This window comes from Agelaius phoeniceus, chromosome 10, assembly GCF_051311805.1.
Source record: "Agelaius phoeniceus isolate bAgePho1 chromosome 10, bAgePho1.hap1, whole genome shotgun sequence".
NCBI classification, from domain to species: domain Eukaryota; kingdom Metazoa; phylum Chordata; class Aves; order Passeriformes; family Icteridae; genus Agelaius; species Agelaius phoeniceus.
The window spans coordinates 4,433,043-4,455,709 of NC_135274.1; the positions used below are offsets into that span (position 1 = coordinate 4,433,043).

General features: G+C 58.2%; 1 protein-coding gene across 1 annotated transcript; it reads right to left on the minus strand.

The window, feature by feature from the left end:
- Positions 1-19,643: 19,643 nt before the first annotated feature.
- Positions 19,644-22,191, minus strand: FOXL2 (forkhead box L2). The gene has a single exon (XM_054639676.2). The coding sequence runs from the start codon at positions 21,856-21,858 to the stop codon at positions 20,935-20,937; it is 924 nt and encodes a 307-aa protein (XP_054495651.1). The 5' UTR covers positions 21,859-22,191; the 3' UTR covers positions 19,644-20,934.
- Between the last annotated feature and the right edge of the window lie 476 nt (positions 22,192-22,667).

Below are 22,667 nucleotides of genomic sequence, written 5' to 3' on the forward strand. Positions count from 1 at the left end.
CACACACCTGCAGTGGGTGTGCACAGGTGACAGTGACAGTGGGTGTGCACAGGTGACAGTGACAGTGGGCGTGCACAGGTGACAGTGACAGTGACAGTGGGCGTGCACAGGCAATGCCCAGTGACCGCGCACCTGCAGTGCCCACTGACCGCACCCCTGTACATTATTGCTGAGGTTTCCTCCCACCTGCCGAGCTCACCGAGTGTTCGGATTCGCGGTGTTTTTGTCGCTCAGCCGCTCCAGCAGAGTCGGGGCCCCTGCAGAGCCGACACTTGACAAACACAGATCTGCTGGGACCCAAATCCCGACCACGCCGTTTGTGATTTCCGTGCCGCCAAAGCCACCGCTCCACCGGCTGCGGCGGGGAGGGACGGCCACGGAGGCATCGGGCCGGCACACGGTGCAGCCCGTGCGCTTGGACCGGGCTCCTCGGAGCATCTCCGAGCTCCTCGGGGCTCCCCCGGGCCCCTCGGGGCTCCCCCGGGCCTCTCCGGCCCCGGCCCCGGCCCCGGCCCCGGCCCCGGCCCCGGCCCCGGCCCCGGCCCCGGCCCCGGTCCCGGCCCAGCGCCGGCACCGCCTGCAGGGACCCCCCTCCTGCCCCGCGGCGACACCTGGCGGCGGCGGCCGGGACTGCCGGCTCGGGCACACGGGATGGGACAGCTCGGAAACACCGGGATGGGCTCGGGTACACCGGGATGGGGACAGTTCAGTCACACCGGGATGGGACAGCTCGGGCACACGGGATGGGACAGCTCGGGCACACCGGGATGGGACAGCTCGGAAACACCGGGATGGGACAGCTCGGACACATCGGGATGGGACAGTTCAGTCACACCAGGATGGGACAGCTCGGAAACACCGGGATGGGGACAGCTCAGTCACACCGGGATGGGACAGCTCGGGCACATCGGGATGGGACAGCTCGGAAACACCGGGATGGGGACAGCTCAGTCACACCAGGATGGGACAGCTCGGGCACACCGGGGTGGGGACAGTTCAGTCACACCAGGATGGGACAGCTCGGGCACACCGGGGTGGGGACAGTTCAGTCACACCGGTGGGGACAGCTCGGGCACACCGGGGTGGGGACAGTTCAGTCACACCGGTGGGGACAGCTCGGGCACACCGGGGTGGGGACAGTTCACTCACACCGGGCCGAGGACAGCTCGGACACAGTGCGCCGGGCTCGGTCACACCGCGCTGGGGACGCGGGGCTCCGTTCTTCCCGCTGCCTTAAAGCCAACGCTCACGTGGGGAGACCGGACTGGCTACAGCCCCTGGGCAGCATTGTCCCAGTTTGTCTCTGTGTCTCAGGGACAGGGGCATTGGGATGGGAGTGGACCTCAGGAGGGGACACATCCTCCTGTACCTTGGCCTGAGAAGTGGCTGAATTGCAGTGGAAAACCCCTGGAAGCTGTGGGCTTATTTAAGGTGCTCGTTTTAGCTTCACCGATTCAAAAGTGGAAGGGCCCTGTGGAAGGAGAAGAGCAGTTCAGCCTCAGAACCCTGCTAACTGCAAAGGCTGGAAACAGCCCTGCCAGCACAGCACAGTGGCTGAGCGGGCAAAGGACACCTGAACACTGATGTTAGCTTAAAAAAGACAAAGCAGAGCCTGGGCAGGAGAAGAGAAATGAACCTAGAAAGGAAAGGTAGCATCCAAACAAGTCAATTGAGGAGAAATACAGGAGAGGAGGGAAAGAAGGATTTCACCAGTTTTGCCTCTGCAATTTTGTCTCTGCTTTTTAGGGCACAAATCTACAAGGAAGGCACTTCTACACCTTTTGTGGAGGTGTCTCCACCTCTGGACAGAGCTCAATTTCTCTTGGGGTGAGTTAAGCGTTGGGCCCATCTCCCAGGACCCACCTTCCATGTCAAAATGCAGTTGAGGCTCCTGGTTCCTCCCTGCTCCGGCCAGTGCCCTCCAGGTGTCCCAGGCAGACCCACAGTGACAGGGCAGCCCCAGTGTCAGTCTGGGGCACAGCTTGAGCATGGCTGGAGCTGTCCTGGAGCTCAGGTCTGCACTGAGGGCTCCAGGTGAGCAGAAAGAGGCTCCTGGGCCATGGACAGAGGTGGCTGGAGGGCCCAGGGGAGGCTGTTTGGGCTGGTTGGAGCCTCTTGGTGCCCTCAGGCCCTGACACACAGACACACACCTGCACTGCCTGAAGGCTTGAGGGGCTCCAGGGACCTCACTGCATGGGCAAGGAGGGATCCAAGAGCAAACTGCTGAAAGAGCAAGGGGAGAGATTGTGCTGATGTGCAGTGGCTGTCTCAGAGCCCTGCCAGGTGTCAGCAGTAAAAGCCTCCTGGTTTTCCTAAAAATAGCCCTTCTGAAGGCACCAGCCAGAGGGACATCACCCACAGCTGAGGAGGCAAGGAAGGAACAAGATATTTCAGAGTAACTGCAAAGATCAAACACGCTGTTTCAGTACTTTACAATGGCATCTGGGATCCCACAATCAAGCAGGGTTTGGAGAAGCAGCTACAAGTTTCTCCTGTTTTCAGTTCCATTTCAAAACTCTGACTCTGTGCATTTGCAGCCTGAAGTCTCAAGACAGCTCAAGCTTCACTGTGCTGGGTTTTCTCAGCCTCAACCCCTCTGGAAAACATCCCATGTGCACATTGCATCTCTCCAGATTTTCTTCTCATTCCAAATCTGCAAGTACAAATATAGTAACATTCCATTCTCCTAATGCACACTCACAAGATGTGCTGAAATGTCAGATGCTAAACGGTACAAAAAAGCACTTTAGCACGTTCCTGTTGATGTGCACTGTAAGAGAGAAGGCAGAAATCGCTTTAACATCTGTTGATTTATTAGATCTGAGTACTGCCCTCCTTTCATCTGGCAGCAGCAGAGCCATTAGCGCTGCAGCAGCTCCTTCAGAGCTTGCAGCAGAGCACAAGGGAACGGCCCCGCTGCTGCGGGGCTTGGAGCAGGGCTCGCTCTGTCCCAGGGGGAGCTGCGGGAGCGGGGGGATGACAGGAAGGTGACCCCAGCAGAGAGGGGTGGGCAGGCAGGTAATGCCCCTGCTGGGGGAGGAAGCCGGGGGGAGGCTGGAAAGCTTCCTACCGCTGTAGCTATTGTGTGCCTGCTTCCTCTGCTGCACAGGCAGGGCCAGCAGCGCTGACGCAGCCGGGATGGAGCTCACGGCCACCCCGGGGATGGAGCTCACAGCCCGGGGATGGAGCTCACAGCCCAGGGATGGAGCTCACATCCAGCCCGGGGATGGAGCTCACACACAGCCCGGGGATGGAGCTCACACCAACCCCGGGGATGGAGCTCACACCAACCCCGGGGATGGAGCTCACACCAACCCCGGGGATGGAGCTCACGGCCCGGGGATGGAGCTCACACCAACCCCGGGGATGGAGCTCACACCAACCCCGGGGATGGAGCTCACGGCCCGGGGATGGAGCTCACGGCCCGGGGATGGAGCTCACACACAGCCCGGGGATGGAGCTCACAGCCCGGAGATGGAGCTCACAGCCCGGGGATGGAGCTCACAGCCCAGAGATGGAGCTCACCCCCCAGGGGTGGAGCTCATACCCGGGGATGGAGCTCACACACAGCCCGGGGATGGAGCTCACACACAGCCCGGGGATGGGGCTCACAGCCCGGAGATGAAGCTCACAGCCCAGGGATGGGGCTCACATCAACCCCGGGGATGGAGCTCACAGCCCGGGGATGGAGCTCACAGGCCGGGGACAGAGCTCACATCCTGGGGATGGAGCTCACACCCTGGGGATGGAGCTCACAGCCCGGGGATGGAGCTCACACACAGCCCGGGAATGGAGCTCACAGCCCGGGGATGGAGCTCACACCAACCCCGGGGATGGAGCTCACACACAGCCCGGGGATGGAGCTCACACACAGCCCGGGGATGGAGCTCACACCAACCCCGGGGATGGAGCTCACACACAGCCCGGGGATGGAGCTCACAGCCACCCCGGGGATGGAGCTCACAGCCCAGGGATGGAGCTCACAGCCCAGGGATGGAGCTCACACCCCATGGATGGAGCTCACAGCCCGGAGATGGAGCTCACAGCCCGGGGATGGAGCTCACAGCCCGGAGATGGAGCTCACAGCCCGGGGATGGAGCTCACAGCCCAGGGATGGAGCTCACAGGCCGGGGATGGAGCTCACAGCCCGGAGATGGAGCTCACAGCCCGGGGATGGAGCTCACAGCCCAGGGATGGAGCTCACAGGCCGGGGATGGAGCTCACACCCCATGGATGGAGCTCACAGCCCGGAGATGGAGCTCACAGCCCGGGGATGGAGCTCACAGCCCGGGGATGGAGCTCACAGGCCGGGGATGGAGCTCACACCCCATAGATGGGGCTCACAGCCCAGAGATGGAGCTCACAGCCCAGAGATGGAGCTCACAGCCCAGGGATGGAGCTCACAGCCCAACACTGCGGGGCTCTCCTGCCCCATCAGAGCCGGCTCCTGACAGGAGCATCGCTGAGTCATTCCATTGGGAGTGACACAGTCTCTTCTCCGTGGTTGGTATTGTTTCTCATGCTGCTAAAAACAGACAGTTGGCAATATTCCTTCTGCACATTTGAATTTACCCAGAAAACTCAGCTCAGCCAAAAATGTTGAGATAACATGATTTTACCCTGCTTCTGGATAGGAAACTGAATATTTTGACATATTAAGAGACTTCAAACTGAAAAAAATAAATAAAAATCAAGGTTTTGTTCTGATATATTTGCATTTTCACAGGGAGCAGAGGGCCAGGGAATCACTTCATTTAAATTTCCCAGTCAGATTGAAAAATAAGGATATGACCTTGTAGAAATGAACTGTGACATGAACATTTTCCCTTAACAGAAGACACAACCACTACTTTCCTATGGATCAAGCTGGGCTGTTGAACACTGTCCAAAGGAGAAAATGTGTGTTCAAATGGGAGCATCTTGTCCACACCCAAAGCTCCCTGTGAAGGAAGCACAGGTGAGAGCTCCATGTCCTTCCCCACCTCTGGTCCTTCCAAGAAGAGAGTTGGAGCTTTCTGTGAGTTGGGGACACAGCCTGCCTCCTCTCAGGGAGAATTTAGGAGAGGAATTGTTAGCACAGCTGGCTGGTGTGCTGCCTTCTGTCAAACATCCTCCAAACTGGCCATTGCTCCCTTCCCTCCCGAGGCCATGGGCACAAATTCTCTCTGAGCATCGATCCAGCAGCTACAGCAGCTGTCAAACCCTGAGGCCAAAGAGTTGGGAGGACAAATTTGCTTGGAATCAAATTAGAACTTCACTAAGGGAGAAGCATCAGGTTAAACTGAGCCACCTCAGGAGCATCCTTTAAACAAGCAGTCCCCAGTTCTCCTTTTCTGCTGGCAGGAAGCCTCCTGACTTCAGTGTATTACTTTACCCAAATACACTCATATTTTCCTAATATTGAAATTATAAATATAGGAACAAAACTAACTGCAGGAGAAATAAAAGCTTATTTTGTGCCTCTTTTGATTTTGTAAGTAATATTTCTTTCCTTTTTCTAGAGTATCTTGCTGAGATGGAAAGAAACAAATCCTAGTTGCCAAATTGTGTTACCTAATTGCCAAATCTGTATTTAATCTGATGTTTCTTTCAAAACACTTGTTATATATTCTTTCCTTTTTTTTCAGTCACAGTTCCTATGTAAATGCAAATTCTCCACAGTGTCCTAGCCAAAATATCTGCTGTATTAGTGGGAACTAATCCCTTTGGTACTTAAGGAGTGAATCTGAAGGGATTTTCCTTCAGCAGAAGCTCTGTCATACCATGGGCACTAACAAACACTGCAATTTGTGTCTCCACACTTGGTGTGTAAAATTTAACCTTCTCACAGCTGCATTTCTGGCTGTGATCTCCATGGAGATGTCACTGCTGAGCTGGAGCTGGGGCACACAGCCCTGCAACATTTCCCTCCCTCTGCCTGTGCTAAGCCCAGCTAACTTTTGCCATCTTCTGGAGGGAGGGAATAAAAGGAGGGTGCTCAGTTATATCTGTGCTTTTTCAAACTTCAGACGTTCAGTAATCTGGAGTTTTGCTGTTCTTACAAAGGTCACTAAATTTGTGGAATTTTTAAGGAGCTTTTAACTATTTCATCCCCAGTTCTCCAATGCAGCTCTGATTCTGCCTCAGACTCCAGAGGCCTTATTTTCTCCAGAAACACTCCCAAGGTCCACATTTGTGGGGTTTCCTGACAAGTTCTTTTCAGCATTGCTGAAAAGAACTGCTCAGTACCAGACCAGTGGTGCATTTCCCCTGGACTGAAACAAAAATCTCCTTCACAGGAGAGCTGTGCTTTCCCGTGGACAGTGAACTCACTTCCTTCTGTTTTGTTTATAGCCCTATGTGAGGTTTTTCCTCTTCCATTCCCTTTTCCAAAAGCAGTAAGACAATAAGACATTGTTAAGTGTTAAACATCCATGTTTCTGTTTCTTGTCTTCAGAACAGGATTATTAGAATTACGAGAAATGAAGCAGGGGAATGATAAGGGAGAATAGCAAAATTTAGCTCAGATTTTTTATACAAAACAGAAGAAAAAACATCCAGAATTGGTCCAGCATTGGCCAGAGGCCTTTTTGGTTTTAGCAAAATTACAGATTAACCATGTGCTGTTAATGAACCTGTGATCCATGCCTGAGCTAGAACACCTTGTACCCTGGAAAAGGTGAACAGTGCCAGCTGTGACAGGGCATGGGAATGAAGCACACAGGTCACTGACAAAGTGCTGAAATGCCACTTCCAACAGCACCAGCAAATAAAGTATCCATCACTGAACTACAAAATCCTTGGACTCCTCAAAAAGGGGAGCCCTGGAGGGATGAGGGGTAAAAACACTCATGGGAGGACCTGAGGATACCTGTGGAGAAGAGGAAACTCTCCAGAGTGTGGAAGAAAGCTAAAGGAGTCTGACCTTCCTCATACCTTGGGGAGAACATCAAATAGTTTAAATATCACTCAATGACTCTTTTAACCCTAAAAACCATGAAAAGCTGTGCTATTTTACCAGCAGCTTGAATGCACAGGAACAGACAAGGCAAAACCAATCACTAATTCAATTAATAGCCAATTCAACAATGAAACATTTTATATATTTCAGATCAGTCAATGCAAAATGACAATATCAACAGGGGGAAACAGCAATTACAACCAACCCAGGGGACAGCCCTGAAGTTAGGTGCTGCCAGAACCCCCATTTCCAGCTCTTGGAGGGCAGCACAGAAACAAACAGCAAACTGAAACAGAAAGCCCTGGCTCACAGCATGGCATGGAAAAGGGCATTACTGCTGCTGGACATGTGGCAGGGTGGGAAAACTGATAGTGTGGGGAAGAGGTGGGGATCCCCAGGAAGACTGAGATTTCTGTGTCATTTTATGTATATAATTACATGGACACACACACATATATATATAAATACATATATATAACACCATAAAAAAATCCCAAACCCCTCCCACACACTTTCAGTATCTAAGTAGCAACCTTTATGCTGCAGGCTTAGTTTTTCTAAAGTCAAAGCTGACAGATTACACAATAAAGTGTCATTCTTTTTCTTGATGCTCTCCTTCTCTTTCCTGTCTCATATCCCTCTTCATTTTTTTTCTTTATCTTTAATTCCTCTTCTTTCTTCCCCCCTTCCATTCCTCACTCTCCCTACTCCCCCCATATTAGCATTTCATCCCTGCACTCGTTCTTGTTCTTTTCCTGCTGCTTCTGCTCTTCTGTCTTCTTCCCAGTCATTCATTTCTTTCATACTGAATTAATTCTACCCCTGCTCTATGAATCCTGACAATCTATCTGGTTTTAATTGTTGCATTAAACCTAGCTGGACATTTCAGAGAGCCGTGTACATTTAAACTGAGGACCTTTTCAAAGTCTTCATAATTCAAGTTGATTCCATGTATTTGATACAAGAGCCATATGTTTCTGTGGCTCACCTATTGATTGGCACATGTGAACACTTAGGGAGCAGACCTGGATTTGGGTACCCAGGGCTTTTGCTTTCTCAGCTGTCAAGTCATTTTGGGTTATGTAACAGCATTGATACTTTGAAACATGCAGAGATTTTCTCCACGCTGCTAAAAATGCTCTTTAAATGTAACAAATGAGAGCTCCCAGTGGTGACTGGGCTGTGCTTTCAGGGGTGAAAAAGGAGCCCTCCCATGCAGCTCCTGCTCAGGGCTAGCAGGGTGAGAGGCTTTGAGACCACGGTGCCTCTTCATCACCATCAGCCTCGCTAACACTGTCACAGGTGCCACCACTGCTTTGAGGCTTTTCTGATTCATCCCAACAATTCACCTATTGCATCCTCAGAGCACACCCAGTGGCCTTTACTCACCCAAAACTCCTGTGCCCCACCTGCTGAGTGCTGAGTCTATAAAGAAGGGCAGAGAAGAGGGAGAACATCATAATGGATTCTGGCAAAGGCATGTGAGAATTGACATTTCCTTCTTAGCATCTAACTCAGTAAACTGTACATTAAATCCTACCCTAGGTGTAGGTGTCCCTGGTACATCTTTGTATCAAATGTGTGCATCTCCAGGGGAGAGTGGACAGAGACTAGGAATGATCTAAATGGAGGGGAAAAGTTCTCACACTGATTCAATTAGAGCAGTAGATGTTGTAATATAGCTTCAAGGGATAACTGAAACTTTTGGAGAGTGCTTCCTTTTTTTTTTTTTTTTCTTTCCCTTTTTCTTTCCTTTGGCTGCTGCCACATGGAGCTCATTTCACATTTCAGCTATAATGTGAGTGATACAGGAAAACAGTTCTCACACTGTGTCAAATCCACTGGTGCCAGATCCACAGGCACCCTCCCTCAAGGAGCCTGAGAGCACAGCCATGCTCAGGGGTTTGCCTTTTCCACCCTGCTCCTGCAGCACCTGGGCTCTTTATGTGCATGAGTTTTATCTCTGACTGCCAGCCAGAAAATACTGAGTGACCACCAGACCATCTCAGTCAGTTCTCTGAAAAATGCACAAAAGTTAAATCATGACAGGTGTTCTGTGCTACAGTGATGTGAGGCACAGGACAAAGGGAAAAGTGCTGTAAACTGCCCATGTCAATAGAAATCCATCCTAGCACCATGAGGGTGCACTGGGTTCATTTCTGCTCTACTGGTTTGCACTGGGGCAGCATCAGCCCTGGCAAGTTCCTGGGAGCAGGGCGCCCTTCAGTCTGGATGGCAACAGTCTGCAAACATCACAGGAGTATTTTGTCTGGGGGCTCTCAGGAGCTGGGGCTGCTCCGTGTGCTGTGGTATTGCAGAAACACCTCAGTCTTGCTTGAACAGTAAACAAATATAACCATAGCTGCAAAGATAAACCACAAAAAAAATTTCCCACTCCTGGAATTCCCAACGCAAGGTGAGCACCTTCCTCCCAGAAATAGCCAGCTCCTCATCTTCCCACTGCACTGGCTCAAGCTGTGAGTGCACAGTGAGTCCAAAATTCAGTCTTTGTCAGCTCAGAAATGAAAAGATTTGAGAAAAACGCCCCTGGAAATCAAGGCAGATAGGTTTGCTCACTGAGGAGAGCTGCCCCAGCTCAGTCCTTACCACTCAAACTCTCATCCTGCCACCATCAGAGCTGGCACATTGCCCCTGCAGCACTGAGCGGGGCTGTGGCTCCACCACGGCCAGGCTGGGCAGAGATTGATGAATCCAGAGGGGAATTCACTTGCAGTCCGTGTTCCTGTGCTGGCAGGGGATGTCACAGCTCATCCTCCCGTGCCTGGCTGCTGAGACACAAGGACAGGAGTGTTCATCTCAGCCCCGGGGCCGTGGGGAGCCCCTGGCAGTCCCGCACAATCCCTGCCCAGCCCCGTGCAGAACTGAAACAGGGCAGGGCCGCTGCCAGCTCCAGCCGGGGAGCTCACAGCAGCACGGGGAATCCAAGGCTTCCTTCCAACTGCAGCATCAGCTCACTGCTCCTTACATCCTCCAGCATCCACCACGCTTGAGCTCCTGCAGCAAACCCTGCTTCTCTTAATACTTTATAAATAGTTCATTTTCAAATGAAGGGCAATAGCTGATCATATAAAGAATTTTAGAATTGATGTAGGATCTGATAAATTGTGAACACCTTAAACTCGTGATGCTGGGAACTACAGAACTTGGTGGTTTTGTTGCATGATTTACAAACCACTGCTATAAGCTAGCAACAATCCTGTGTCCGTGCATTAACAGATGTGAGTAATGTATGGAAAGGGATATTTCCTTAGCCCATACCCTGTTCTTTTTTTTCTCACTTCACATTTTGCAATTACAAATGTCCCTTTGCTCAAGATCAATGGACTACACAGTGACTTTTTTGGATCTCAGTAATATAAAATGAAGGTTTACTACCAAAAACGTCAGTAAGTGTGTACACACACATTTTCTGTATTTGCAAAGTCTCAGTTGCCAAAAAAGAATTGTATCCTGCATGTATTTACAGGAAAATTTGGCTATGAAGATCACTTGACACCTTCTAGTTCTGCTAACCAAGTGCTGCTTTCCACAACACTTTATTAAAATTTGTACGGGGCCACGCTCCAAAACACAAGAACTCAGAACGATTTGTTACATGAAGGAAATTTTCCTTCAAGGAGAGATCGGCGGTTAAAAACATGGAACACCAGAGCAATGGTAAAAGCCTGCTGTCAGGAACGAGGGCGAGAGAGGGAACAGCGAGAGAGGGCGAGCAGCAGCCAAGGAGAATCCGGGAGGGGAAAGGAGCCTGCGAAAGCAGAAATGTGCAACCGCGAGTTTCTAGAGCAGGAATTCCCCGCGCTGCGAGACCGCACGGAGAACGAACGCCCCGCGGGCCGGGAAACACCTCCCGGCCCCGGCTGGGCTGGGCGTGCTCGGCCGCGGCGCTGGGACGCGCGGAGCCCCGGGACGGGGACACGGAGCTGCTCCCGGCGGAGCGGGGCCGGCAGAGGGCAGCGCCGGGCAGGGCTCGGTCACAGTCACAGAGCCGGGACCGGGCTCGGTCACAGCCACAGCGCCGGGCAGGGCTCGGTCACAGCCACAGCTCCGGACAGGGCTCGGTCACAGCTCCGGACCGGGGCTCGGCCACAGCCACAGCTCCGGGCAGGGCTCGGTCACAGCTCCGGGCAGGGCTCGGTCACAGCCACAGCTCCGGGACGGGCTCGGCCACAGCCACAGAGCCGGGACGGGCTCGGTCACAGCCACCGCACCGGGGAGGGTTCGGTCACAGCGCCGGGACCGGGCTCGGTCACAGCCACAGCACCGGGCAGGGCTCGGTCACAGCCACAGCTCCAGACCGGCCTCGGTCACAGCTCCGGACCGGGGCTCGGTCACAACCACAGCTCTGGACCGGGCTCGGCCACAGCCACAGCGCCGGGACCGGGCTCGGCCGCAGCCACAGCTCCGAACCGGGCTCGGTCACATCCACAGCTCCGGGACGGGCTCGGCCACAACCACAGCTCCAGACCGGCCTCGGTCACAGCTCCGGACCGGGGTTCGGTCACAGCCACAGCTCCGGACCGGGGCTCGGTCACAGCCACAGCTCCGGGCCGGGCTCGGCCCTGCCCCGCACCAGCCGCAATGCTCAGGGCGTGCTCCTGCCTCAAAGCCCCAAACGTGTCATGTGCAACATCAGAAAGGCGCACTGGTGAACTCCCCGCGTCTAATGGGAAACACTTGAGAGTTCTACCAAATCTGTCACTTTTTAAATGAAAACATGAAAAAGGGCCGAGATAAAACAAAACAACAGGAAAAAAAAAAAAGTTGGAATCATGCGCTTTGATTCAGATACTGAAAAATTTTCCTCAAGGAATGGAAAAACTGATGGGGAGGAGGGGGGGAAAGGCAAACCAAAATCTTCTGGTGCTTGCAGCAGCCGGAGCAGACATTCTTCCCTGTAATCCCCTCGCTCCCTTCTCGCTTCGGGAAGGGAACAACAAACCCAAACCCTTCTGTGATGGCTCTTAGAGATTTTAGGACATTAAGATGTTTAAACAAGTGGTTCCCATTTCTGTTCCAAGGCAACTGGTGACTCTCCCAGACACCACTGGCTGCTCCGAGCTGAACTGAACTGTGGTTTATCAGACAAGGCGAGCCAAGAGACTTCCAAAGCAAACTCGTTGATTTGGGGAAAAGACTAGGTTGAGAGGACTGTTCCCTGAGACTGGAACTACAACAGGCCGGGCAGGAGGCTGCCTTACAGGAGATATCATCATTGATGGGTATTTTAAAAAGCCATACAGCTAACTTTTAACATCTCCTCGTTGGTTTTATTTTTGTTTGTTTGTTTGTTTTTCTTTTTGTTTGTGGGGTTTGGGGGATTTTTTTCTTTTCTTTTTCTTTTTTTTTTTTTTCTGACAACGTCCCTGTATCTCGGAGGCTTCATAGGAAGCAGAAAAGCGATTTGTAAGGCTGGGGACAGAGAGGCCGCCCCTTCCCATGTCCCTGCCCCTGCCCTTGCCTCTGCCCTGGCTGCCCGGCAGGGAACATCAGATCCACGGCAGGATCTCACGGGGACAGGGACTGAAGCGCCTCGGGAGTCCCTGTCCCGCTGGTAGGAGCGGGGATGCCGGGGCCGTTCCGGTCCCTGCTGCCCTCTGGGGCTGCTCTGAAGGCAGGAGGGGCTGGCAGCAGCTCCGCGCTGCCGGCGGGCACGGCCCCAAAACCTCGGGGAGAGCGCATAAGGCAGAACTGCGGCCGCCCAAACCTCGGGCTCCTGCAACCTGCATCCCCCAAAACCCTCCCGGCCTGAGGGGGAGTTTTAGTAGCCCGGCAGCCAGCGGCGGCGAACATTTCTCGGCATTTCGTTGTTTGGGCTCTGTGAGCCGTTACCGGGGCCGCTGCTGACTCTGCTGCGGCTGCCAGCAGCTCCTCGGCGGGGCTGGATGGGGGCCGGATGGGGGCTGGATAGGGGCTGGATGCGGGGCTGGATGCGGGGATGGATGCAGGGTTGGATGCGGGGTTGGATGCGGAGATGGATGGGGGCTGGATGGGGGCTGGATGGGGGCTGGATGGGGGCTTGATGCGGGGCTGGATGCGGGGCTGGATGCGGGGATGGATGCGGGGCTGGATGGGGGCTGGATGTGGGGTTGGATGCGGGGTTGGATGCGGAGATGGATGGGGGCTGGATGGGGGCTGGATGCGGGGCTGGATGCAGGGCTGGATGGAGGCTGGATGCGGGGCTGGATGCGGGGCTGGATGCAGGGCAGGATGGAGGCTGGATGAGGGGTTGGATGCGGGGTTGGATGCGGAGATGGATGGGGGCTGGATGGGGGCTGGATGGGGGCTGGATGCGGGGATGGATGCAGGCCTGGATGCGGGGCTGGATGAGAGGTTGGATGCGGGGCTGGATGGGGGCTGGATGCGGGGCTGAATGCGGGGTTGGATGCGGGACTCTACAGGGGGCAACCTTCGTGCCGCAAGAACCCCTCGTACCCCAGCGCGGGGAGCAGTCAGGAGCCACGTACCAGATGCCTCAGACGTTGTGGCTGATAAGCACCAAGCGATATCGCCTCCAAAGTCAGGAGCAGAGGAAGCGCAGGTCAACATGTGCCTGATATAATTTTTCTCTGAACATCTTGTTAAAAGCCACACCTGGAAAAAAAAAAAAAAGATATCAGAGATATCAGAGTAGCGAGTGACTCTTTTTTGTGACTCTTTTTTGTTTCCTCCCCGTTTTGATAACGGAGAACATTACGCCTCGTGTTGTGCCCAGCTTCGCCCTGCACTTTATTGATTGTTTGGGTTTTCGAGGAACACAACGATAGTAACGAAAAGAATCAGTTATCGCTGGGCAGAAAACGGGGAAACGGGCGACATATCTTAAACAACGGGTCAGTAACTCCTGTGTGCGGCGGGGCCGGCAGCGTGCCTCCAAACCCGCACCTTGGCCAGCACTTCTTGCTCGAAGAAGTGGAGGCTACCCCGACATCCCACAAACCACGAACTTTCTCCTCTCCCAGCCCCATTTATTGAAGCCCCGCGGTTTTCCTTCCCCTGCCCCAGGCAAACGCCCGATGCCCATCAGTTGTCAGTGACCTGTCCCTCGAGGGCCGCTCCGTGCCCGCATTCACCCCGTGCTGCCTCACGTCATCGAAAATGGTCACTGTGAACGACAAAAGTGAAATTCCGTCCCGTTATTTCGTGATCGCTCCCAATTTGTTATCCATGTAGGGTGGGGGGGGAGAGAAGTTACTTTTGGAAAGAGAAAGAAATTAAACGAAAATAGGCGAACAATTTATCTGCCAGCAAAACCGTCGGGTTTGCAGGGACCAGCTGGGAAGACAGGAGCTTTCGCCGGTGTGAGGAGCCACCCGTGTGCCCGCACCCTCATGTGCCCTCAGGGAAAACCGAGTTTGGCACCTCCGGCAAGGCAGGGCAGGGCAGGGCAGGGCAGGGCAGGGCAGGGCAGGGCAGGGCAGGGTGCCGCTCCTCCTGCCGTCATTTTATAACGGGAAAAGATCTTACACAGCTCGCAAACCCTGTCTCAAAGGCAGAGCAGGGACAGCCGGTGTTTCACTTTCAAATCGCACCTGATGAGATTTCTCAGGCTTTTTGCTCACTGTGCGACTTGAGGGAGAGCAGGGCTCTCTGTCCCGGCCCATGCGCTGCTGATCTGCGGTGCTCGCCCGCCTCTCTCCGGGACAGGTCCCGCGGGGCGCAGCCCTGCCTGGTGCCCTGTGCCTGGGGCGGGAACAAGCACGAGGTTTTGTCGAAAGCCGAATTCTTCTTCAGGAAACATGCAGCTGATTCTGAACGAATTCCCACCAGCCCACCAAATCCTGCAGCTGCTTGTTTGGGCAATAAAACCCCGTGTGGTTTCTAAACTCACGGAAAGAAGAAGGAAAAAGATGTTAATCCAAGTAAACTCTAAGTAAAAACTCATTGATTACCTCCGCCTTCCTGTCTCTGATTTGATTAATCATTTGCCATCATGCTTTCCGAGTCACTTCTGTGTTGGTTTCCCTCTGCCTGAATCCTGTAAGACTTTTCCAGAAGGGCGGCTGTGATGTTGAGACCGACATACTGTAAACAACCACAAGAAGCAGAGCGAATGTTTTCAATACAGCTCGAGGACCAAAATAAACTCATCGGATTAGGCCAGCCCGAGCGATTGTTTTGGTGAACGCTTCCCAGGCCCGCTGCTGAGCACATCCCCCGGGGCTACCTGGGGCGGGCGGCGGTGCCGCGGCGGCCCCGGCCGGAGGAGCGGGGCCGGGAGGAGCCCCCTGCCCACCCTCGCCCTGTCCTGAGCTGCGGGCCAGATGTTACAGTGCCCCAGAGCAGAGCCTGCCAGGGCGGAGATGCTCCGCAGACCCAGGCATGGGCTTCTGGTGGATGGAGAAGCCTCAGGGGAACCGCAGAGCCGGGAGCTCCGTCTGAGCCCCTTCTCCCTGCGCCCGTCCCTGCGGCCGCGGTGTGCCCAGGGCTGCCGGCACCGCTCCGGGGCTCAACACTGGGCTCTGCAGCCTGGCTATGCCGGCCTTCCCCGAGCCCGCTACAGCGTCTACGAGAGCTTTTTAGCACTCGTAATAATTTTTTCGCCGTCTGGGGCTGACCAAAGCACCACGCCGGCTGCCCGTGCCCGCCTGCACGGAGCTGATTCCCCGTGTTTGAGGCTGGCCGGCCCCTCCTGTGAGCGGGCAGGAGCGGACCCCGCCGGGCGGGGAACGGGGGTTCCCGGTGCCCGCCCGCCCCTTCGAGCCGCCCTCCGGCCGCACGGGCCGGGCCGGGGCCGCCGGACCTCACCGCGCTCCCGACCGTCACACACGCAGAGCGGAGATTTTTTAAGTAACAAATGTACTTTTTTATTTTTGAAGCAAAAATATCGTTTTCGGCTTAACAATAGCCGGATCTCGCTGAATGAAGCCTGTGCATATTTTCCTGTTTTAATTGGTTGTATAATAAACAGTCCTGACCCCGCACTCTCTTTTCAATGAGTTCAGGGTGAAACGCAGACCATGGGACTGGAAATGACTTTTTCACCACTTAAAACACTGACAAGAATACCAGGAATCAGGCGGTACTAAACAGCCGCTCCGGCCGGGGCGGGAGGGAGGGCGCAAGGTAAGAGCTGTGTGTGTGTCTCCTCACGGAGCCTGCTCTGCCCTGCCCGCAGCCACCGCCCCCTGCTCGGTCGCGGTCCGGTACGACAGGAGGAGCCGGGACAGAGCCCACGGGTCCCTCGTTCAGCATCCCGCTGCCGGGCCGCTGTCCCCGCTCTCCCTCCGGCCAGCAGGCAGAGGGCAGCCGTGCCGTGCCGTGCCGTGCCGTGCCGTGCCGTGCCGTGCCGTGCCGTGCCGTGCCGTGCCGTGCCGTGCCGTGCCGTGCCGTGCCGCCGGGGAGCGCTCCCGGCTCCCGGAGCTCTGCCACTCTCCGAGCCCGGCCAGGGCTTCAAAAGGACCTTTGCGGCCTGCGCAAAGGACCGGAGAGGACGAGAAAGCTGCGGTGGCAAAACATCCCCCGGCGCTGGCACTGCCCCGGGGGCTGCAGCAGCAGAAGGGCGCTGGGTGTCCGCTCAGCCTCGGGGATCAAACTCTGTCCTTCCCCGACTGAGGCAGGCTGCTTCCACGTCCGCTCCGGGCAGGGAGAAAACACCCCTCGCTCTTCTGCTTTCATCTCTCGCCAGCGTTGCATAAAGCCGGGGCCGCTCCGAAAGGGCAGCGGCGGCTCAGCAGCCCTGAGCCCCCCTTCCCTGGCTCTGGCCCCCGCAGCAGCCCCGGGCCCGGAGGAGGCTCCGAGCCAAGGTGCTGTCCCGGGGAGCGCGTCCCTCTCCGTGAGCATTCCTCCTGCCATCATTTATATAACGGGGAAAGACCTTACACAACGCGCAAAGACCGCGCTGGCCAAGAGTGCGGTGCTCGGCCGCTCGATTTTGTGAGGGACCCGCGGGGCTGGGGCAGGTGGGAGCTGCGGGAGGAGGTGACGGCCCGGGGCGAGGGAGCGCTGAGCCACCGCGGGCACCCCTCGGTCCTGTGCCGGTGTTGGTGCCCACGGAGCTGGCTGCGGAGGGGCCTGCACCGCTCCTGCTCCCGCTCAGCCCCTGCCGTCCCAAGCGCCGCTGTCCGGGGCGCGGCCCGGTCCTGCACATCACCCGGGCTGCGGAGCGGGCCCGCGGGGAGGCACAGCTCCTCCGGGACACTCGGTCCCTGCACATCACCCGGGCTGCGGAGCGGGCCCGCGGGGAGGCACAGCTCCTCCGGGACACTCGGTCCCTGCACATCACCCGGGCTGCGGAGCGGGCCCGCGGGGAGGCACAGCTCCTCCGGGACACTCGGTCCCTGCACATCACCCGGGCTGCGGAGCGGGCCCGCGGGGAGGCACAGCTCCTCCGGGACACTCGGTCCCTGCACATCACCCGGGTTGCGCAGCGGGCCCGCGGGGAGGCACAGCTCCTCCGGGACACTCGGTCCCTGCGTGCCTGGCTGCTCGGTAGCGCGGCGGCTCCCCAGGGGCCGTGCCCGCTGCCGAGGCAAGCACCAGCACGCGGGGAGATGATGGGCACCCCCTCCTCAGCCCGGCGGCACCGCACGGGAGGCTCGGCAGTCCCCGGCAGCGGCAGAGGCCGGGCTGCTGCCGGCAGGACCAGCCCTGCCTCGGGACGCCGCCCGACAGCGCCCGGCGAGCGCAGCCAGCCACGGCGGCCGGGCTCTCCCCGCAGTTTCTCTGCGAGTTTACATTCAATGCAGTCCCTGTAAAATACAGAAAACCATCGTAAAAACATCCTACAGGCGCGACGGCCACTGCCGCCCGGGAGCGGCGCGGGGAGAACGAGAGCAGAGCCCCGGCCGGGCACAGGGAGCCCGGGCCGAAGGAGAGCAGAGCCCCGGCCGGGCATAGGGAGCCCGGGCCGAAGGAGAACCGAGCCCCGGCTGTGCACAGGGAGCCCGGCAGACGGACAAGCCCCTGGCCTGGCAAGAGAGCGGCCGCACGGCCCTGCCAGGCCGCTTCTCTCCCAAACGCGCGGCTCCCTGCCTCTCTCTATGGGCTCAATCGGCCGCTGGTCAAGCACAGCACGACCTGGGTGGACACCACCTATTCCAGGAACTGGAATAGCCCCAGGGGCCGCACGTCCCTGCTCGGTCCCGGCCTGCCGCTTCCTCTCCCTGCACCTGGCACGGTCAGGTGTCGCTTCACTCAAAGCTGGCGAGCCCCAGCCGTTCCCGGGGGTGTGCAAGCGGTGCTTCATACTTTGCCTCAGGCCGAACGACGGCACAGCCCAGGACGGAGCCCAGGGAGCGCCGGTGGGCCTGTGCGGGGGTCCGGGGAGGCGCTCCCACCCTCCCTTCGCCCCGTGCCCACCTCCGGTGGCGAGGGTTTCCCTTTTGGCCTCAACATACCCCTGAGGAAAGTAGCGGTATTGGGAGTATCTATCTAGTAAGGAACAAGCAGGCAAGGCCCTGAGCCCTCCGGGGCAAAGCCGCGATCCCCGGTGCGCTGGCAAAGGCGTGAGTCCCGGCCGCGTCCCGTGTGCGCCGGCATCCCCGTTTCGGCCTTGGGCCTCGCGTTCCAGCGGTGTTCGTGCGGAGGCCGGGCTCTGTCCCTGCCGCCCGGTACCACACGGCCCTCTCGCCGTGACCCCGCTTTCCGCAGCCCTTGTGCCTCTCTGTCCGCCCGGAGCGGAGCCCCTCGGACCGCATCAACGCTCGCAGCGACCTCCCCGCCTGGGGAGCGGGGCCAGGGGGCACCGCAGGGCTCCGGGATGGCCGGGCGGGTGCCTCAGAGCCCCTCTGCCCTGGCCGTGCCCGCCGAGCGGCAGAGAAGCCGCCAGTCCCCGCGTCTCGCACTGCCTTCTGCGAGATGGCTGCAGGCCCTGCAGCAAGGGAGAGCGTCAGGCAGCCGGGCAAGGGCGAGTGCCAGGCCCCTGGCTGCGGAGCGGAGCGCTCGGCCCTGTTACCGCGTTCACCCCGGCAGCGCTGGCCGGGGCAGCGAGCTGCCCGCGCGGGCCGTGAGGCGAACAGCGCGGGCCGTGAGGCGAACAGCGCGGCCCGTGAGGCGAACAGCGCAGCCCCGCTGCTGCCGCGGCACCGCGGGCCTGGCCAGGCCGGGGCTGACCGGGACCCGCTGCCAGCCGGGCCCGCACAGAGCGGGGCCTCCCCGCCGGCCCCATCCTGTGCTGAGCCCCGGGCCCGGCAAGGGCCCTGCCTGCGGGGACGGGCAGGGTTAGAAGCGAGGCCCAGGCCGCCGCCACAGCCACGGGCCCGGCGAGGAAAGGGAGACCCGCCTGCGGCTGCCGCATGGGGCTCGGGCCCCGTCGCAGCGCGGCCGGGCCGGGCTTGGGGCGGCACGGGACCGTTCTTTTCCTTCCAGGACCACGGCCCCGAGCACGCGAGGAAGAAATGAAAGCGAAGCAGGGTCCGGCACAGCCCCGGGCACAAGCCCGAGGCCTCCGCCGCCCCGGGCCGGGCACACGGGCGAGGTGCCGGCGGCTGCCCGCGGCCCGGAGCGGAGGCGCCGCACGCCGCGGAACCAACGCAACGCTGCCCGCACCTTGTCGGCCGCCGCCGAGACAGCCCCGGGGACTGGCGGAGATGATGGAGCGCCCAGCATGGGTCCCGCAGCCGAGCCCCGTGCGCGGAGCGGTGCCCGCCGCCCGGAGCGGCCCCGGCACGCAGCGCCCGCCCCGCTCCCCGCTGCCGCTTCCCGATCCCGAGCGCGGAGGAGCGAGTGAAATAAAACGATATGGAAAGAAGGAAAGGCATTTTATTGGAGACTTTACAATGCTAGAAAGTACAATGAAAGTGCTAGTTCATTCTAGAAAAGTTGGTCCCAAAATGGTACTATGCCACAGCATCTATCGGTTTACACAAACATTTACAAAATCGCTATGAACTGGCCCCTGCTTTAAAATCGCTATTTTTTGTCCACATTAATCTATGTAAAATTGAAGGATCAAAACCTTTTAAGAAAAACAGTAAGCATTCAAAAGCAGAACCTACCGGGAAATCCATTTTGGGCCAGGTTTGGGGGCAAAAAAACTGAAGACAGTTTAAACTTTCATTATTAATAATAATAGGCACACGGAAAAAATATCCCAATTTACAGGAAAGCGTCTCTCTTTTTTTTTTTTAATAACATCAAAATATTTTTTTAGACCTGTATAAAATTACTTTTAAGACCTCAGAGGACATTGTCTCCTTTAAAAAATATATTTGCCGCTGCCGAAACGTTTCACGAGTGACCCTGGCGCGTTTTGTTTGTTGGTTTCTATTCACCAGCAATATCGCACATCTGCTGTCACAGCAGTCCCCACGTTAAGTACTATTTTAACGAAAAGCCACAGCTCGGAAGAAGCGCAGTGCTTTGCAGAGCGAGGAAGAAGACAGAGGGGATGAAGAAGAGGACGAGCACCGCGGGCACACCATAGTGTCTAGGCCCCGCCAGCCCCGCACCGCACGCGTGAAAATGCCTCCGCTATTTACAAACTCCGTTCTACTCTCCCCGTGGCTGAGCCCGAAAAGATTTACGGCCGAATTACAAAGGAGCATAATTTTGAGGGCTGAACAACCAATTTTTAATTAGATGCTCCCCCCGTTCCCCCCACCTCCCAGAAAAAACCCCAAAAAACAACAAACCCCGACAAAACAAAACAAAACAAAACCAAAGCAAACAAACCCAAATCAAAAGAAAAAAAAAACCACCGAACCCAACAACTCACAAACACAACACGGAGCAGAGAAACTCCCGGTGAATCCCCGCTCGCCCGGAGAGGCGCGCGGCCGCCGCTGCCCGGCGCAGCCCCGCGGGGAACCCCCACACTTACACGGCTTTCTTCGCATGGAGGGACGCTCCTACACTGACACTACGCGCGGGGCAAAGCCGCTATTTCCCCACCGCGAGAGTTTGGGCACAGAGAGAGGGAAGTCCGTGACTAGAGACCAGGAGGAGAGACGCGGAGCGCGGGGGAACGCGGCGGGGTAGCAGAGGGGCAGCGGGGCCGGTGCATTGCTGTGACGGCGCTGGCCGGAGCCTCCCTAGATGTCTATGCGGGAGTGCAGGGCGCTGTGTTTGCTGTCGTGCTCCCAGTAAGAACAGTGCATCATGGACAGCTCGGCGGGCTGGCGGGCGCAGGCAAACTGGAGGCCGGCTCCGTTTGCCGCCGGGGCCGAGGGCGGCGCGGGGCTGGCCGGGCTGAGCTGCTGGGGGTGGTGGGCGTGCGGGTGGTGGTGGTGGTGGTGGCCCACGCCGTTGTAGGAGTTCACCATGCTGGGCAGCGCCATGCTCTGCACCCGCGAGTAGGGGCTGTAGGACGCCGGGCCCGAGAGTCCTTTCACATTGACGGGGCTGACGTTCCCACCAGACATCTGGCAGGACGTGTAGGGCATGGGCGCGGGGGGCTGCGCCAGCGGCCACGAGTTGTTCATGAAGGTGGACTGCAAGTACTTGGGCGGGGACAGGTAGCCGTAGCTGTCGGGGCTGAAGAGGGTCTTGCCCGGCTGGAAGTGGGTCGGAGGCGGCCGGAAAGGCCGTTTCATCCTTCGTCTTCTGCGGTAGTTGCCCTTCTCGAACATGTCCTCGCAGGCGGGGTCCAGGGTCCAGTAGTTGCCCTTGCGCTCGCCGCCGCCCTCCCGGGGCACCTTGATGAAGCACTCGTTGAGGCTGAGGTTGTGGCGGATGCTGTTCTGCCAGCCTTTCTTGTTCTTCTCGTAGAAAGGGAACTTGCTGATGATGTACTGGTAGATCCCAGACAGCGTAAGCCTCTTCTCCGCGCTCTCCCGAATGGCCATGGCGATCAGGGCCACGTAGGAATAGGGGGGCTTCTGCGAGGGGTCCGGCTTCTCGGGGCCCTTGTCCGCGCTCAGCTCCTCCTTGCCCCGATCCGGCTCCTTGCTGCCGCCGGTGTCATGAGCCAGCAGCGCCACCGTGTCCTCCTCGCCGTCCGGGTAGTTGCTCATCATGGTGCCCCGCGCCCGCCGCCCGGGGCGCCCAGCGGTGCGGAGCGCTGCCCGCTGCACGGAGCCCGCTGCCGGCGGCCGTCCCGCTCCGCGCTCGCCGCGACGGGGCCGAAGCCGAAGTCGAAGCCGGGACCCGGCCGGAGATCGGGAGGCGCCTCTCGCGGCGCCGCTGGTCCGTGCAGCGCGGCGGCGGCGGCGGCGGCGTCCCTGCCCCCGCGGGCTCCGCTCCCCTCTGCCGCGGCGGCCGGGCTCTTTTCTGATTTGTATGGGCCCGGCCGAGTTCCGCTTTCGTCAGGAGCCCGCTCCCCTATCGCCGCCGAGCCGCTGGGCACGGCCGAGTTCACCCCGCAGTCACGGCGCCGCGCTCAGCCCCGCGCACACGCGGCCCGACGTGGCCCCGCGGAGCGGCGCGGAGCCGCCGGGGGCGGGGGGAGGCGGGGGGCGGCGTCCGGGGGGCGCTGGGGGAGCCTCCGCCGCCCACCCCGGAGCCCGCCGGGGCCCGCGGCGCTGCGCTCCCCTCCCGCCCGCCGCGGGGTCGCGCTGGAGGCGGTGGGTGCGAGGGGGTGTGCCCGCGGCGCTCGCCCTGCCACGGCGGCTTGTCACACTTCCAGCCGCACACGCGGTCGCGTTTATATGTCTTGGCCGCGGGCCCCGCCAACCGATCGCGCCCGGGGAGCGCAAGGAGGCTGTTGCCGCTCCCTGCAAGTCGATTCTTGCAGCTCTTATTTGCAGGAGGCAGAAAGCAAAAGGTGTCGGGTCGCCCCTTCTCCCTCCCCGCAGAGTACACGCAGAGCCCCAGCGCGGCTGCGGGG

Excerpts from the sequence above, each read along its gene's own strand:
- FOXL2 (XM_054639676.2), bottom strand. The coding sequence starts at position 21,858 with ATGATGAGCAACTACCCGGACGGCGAGGAGGACACGGTGGCGCTGCTG.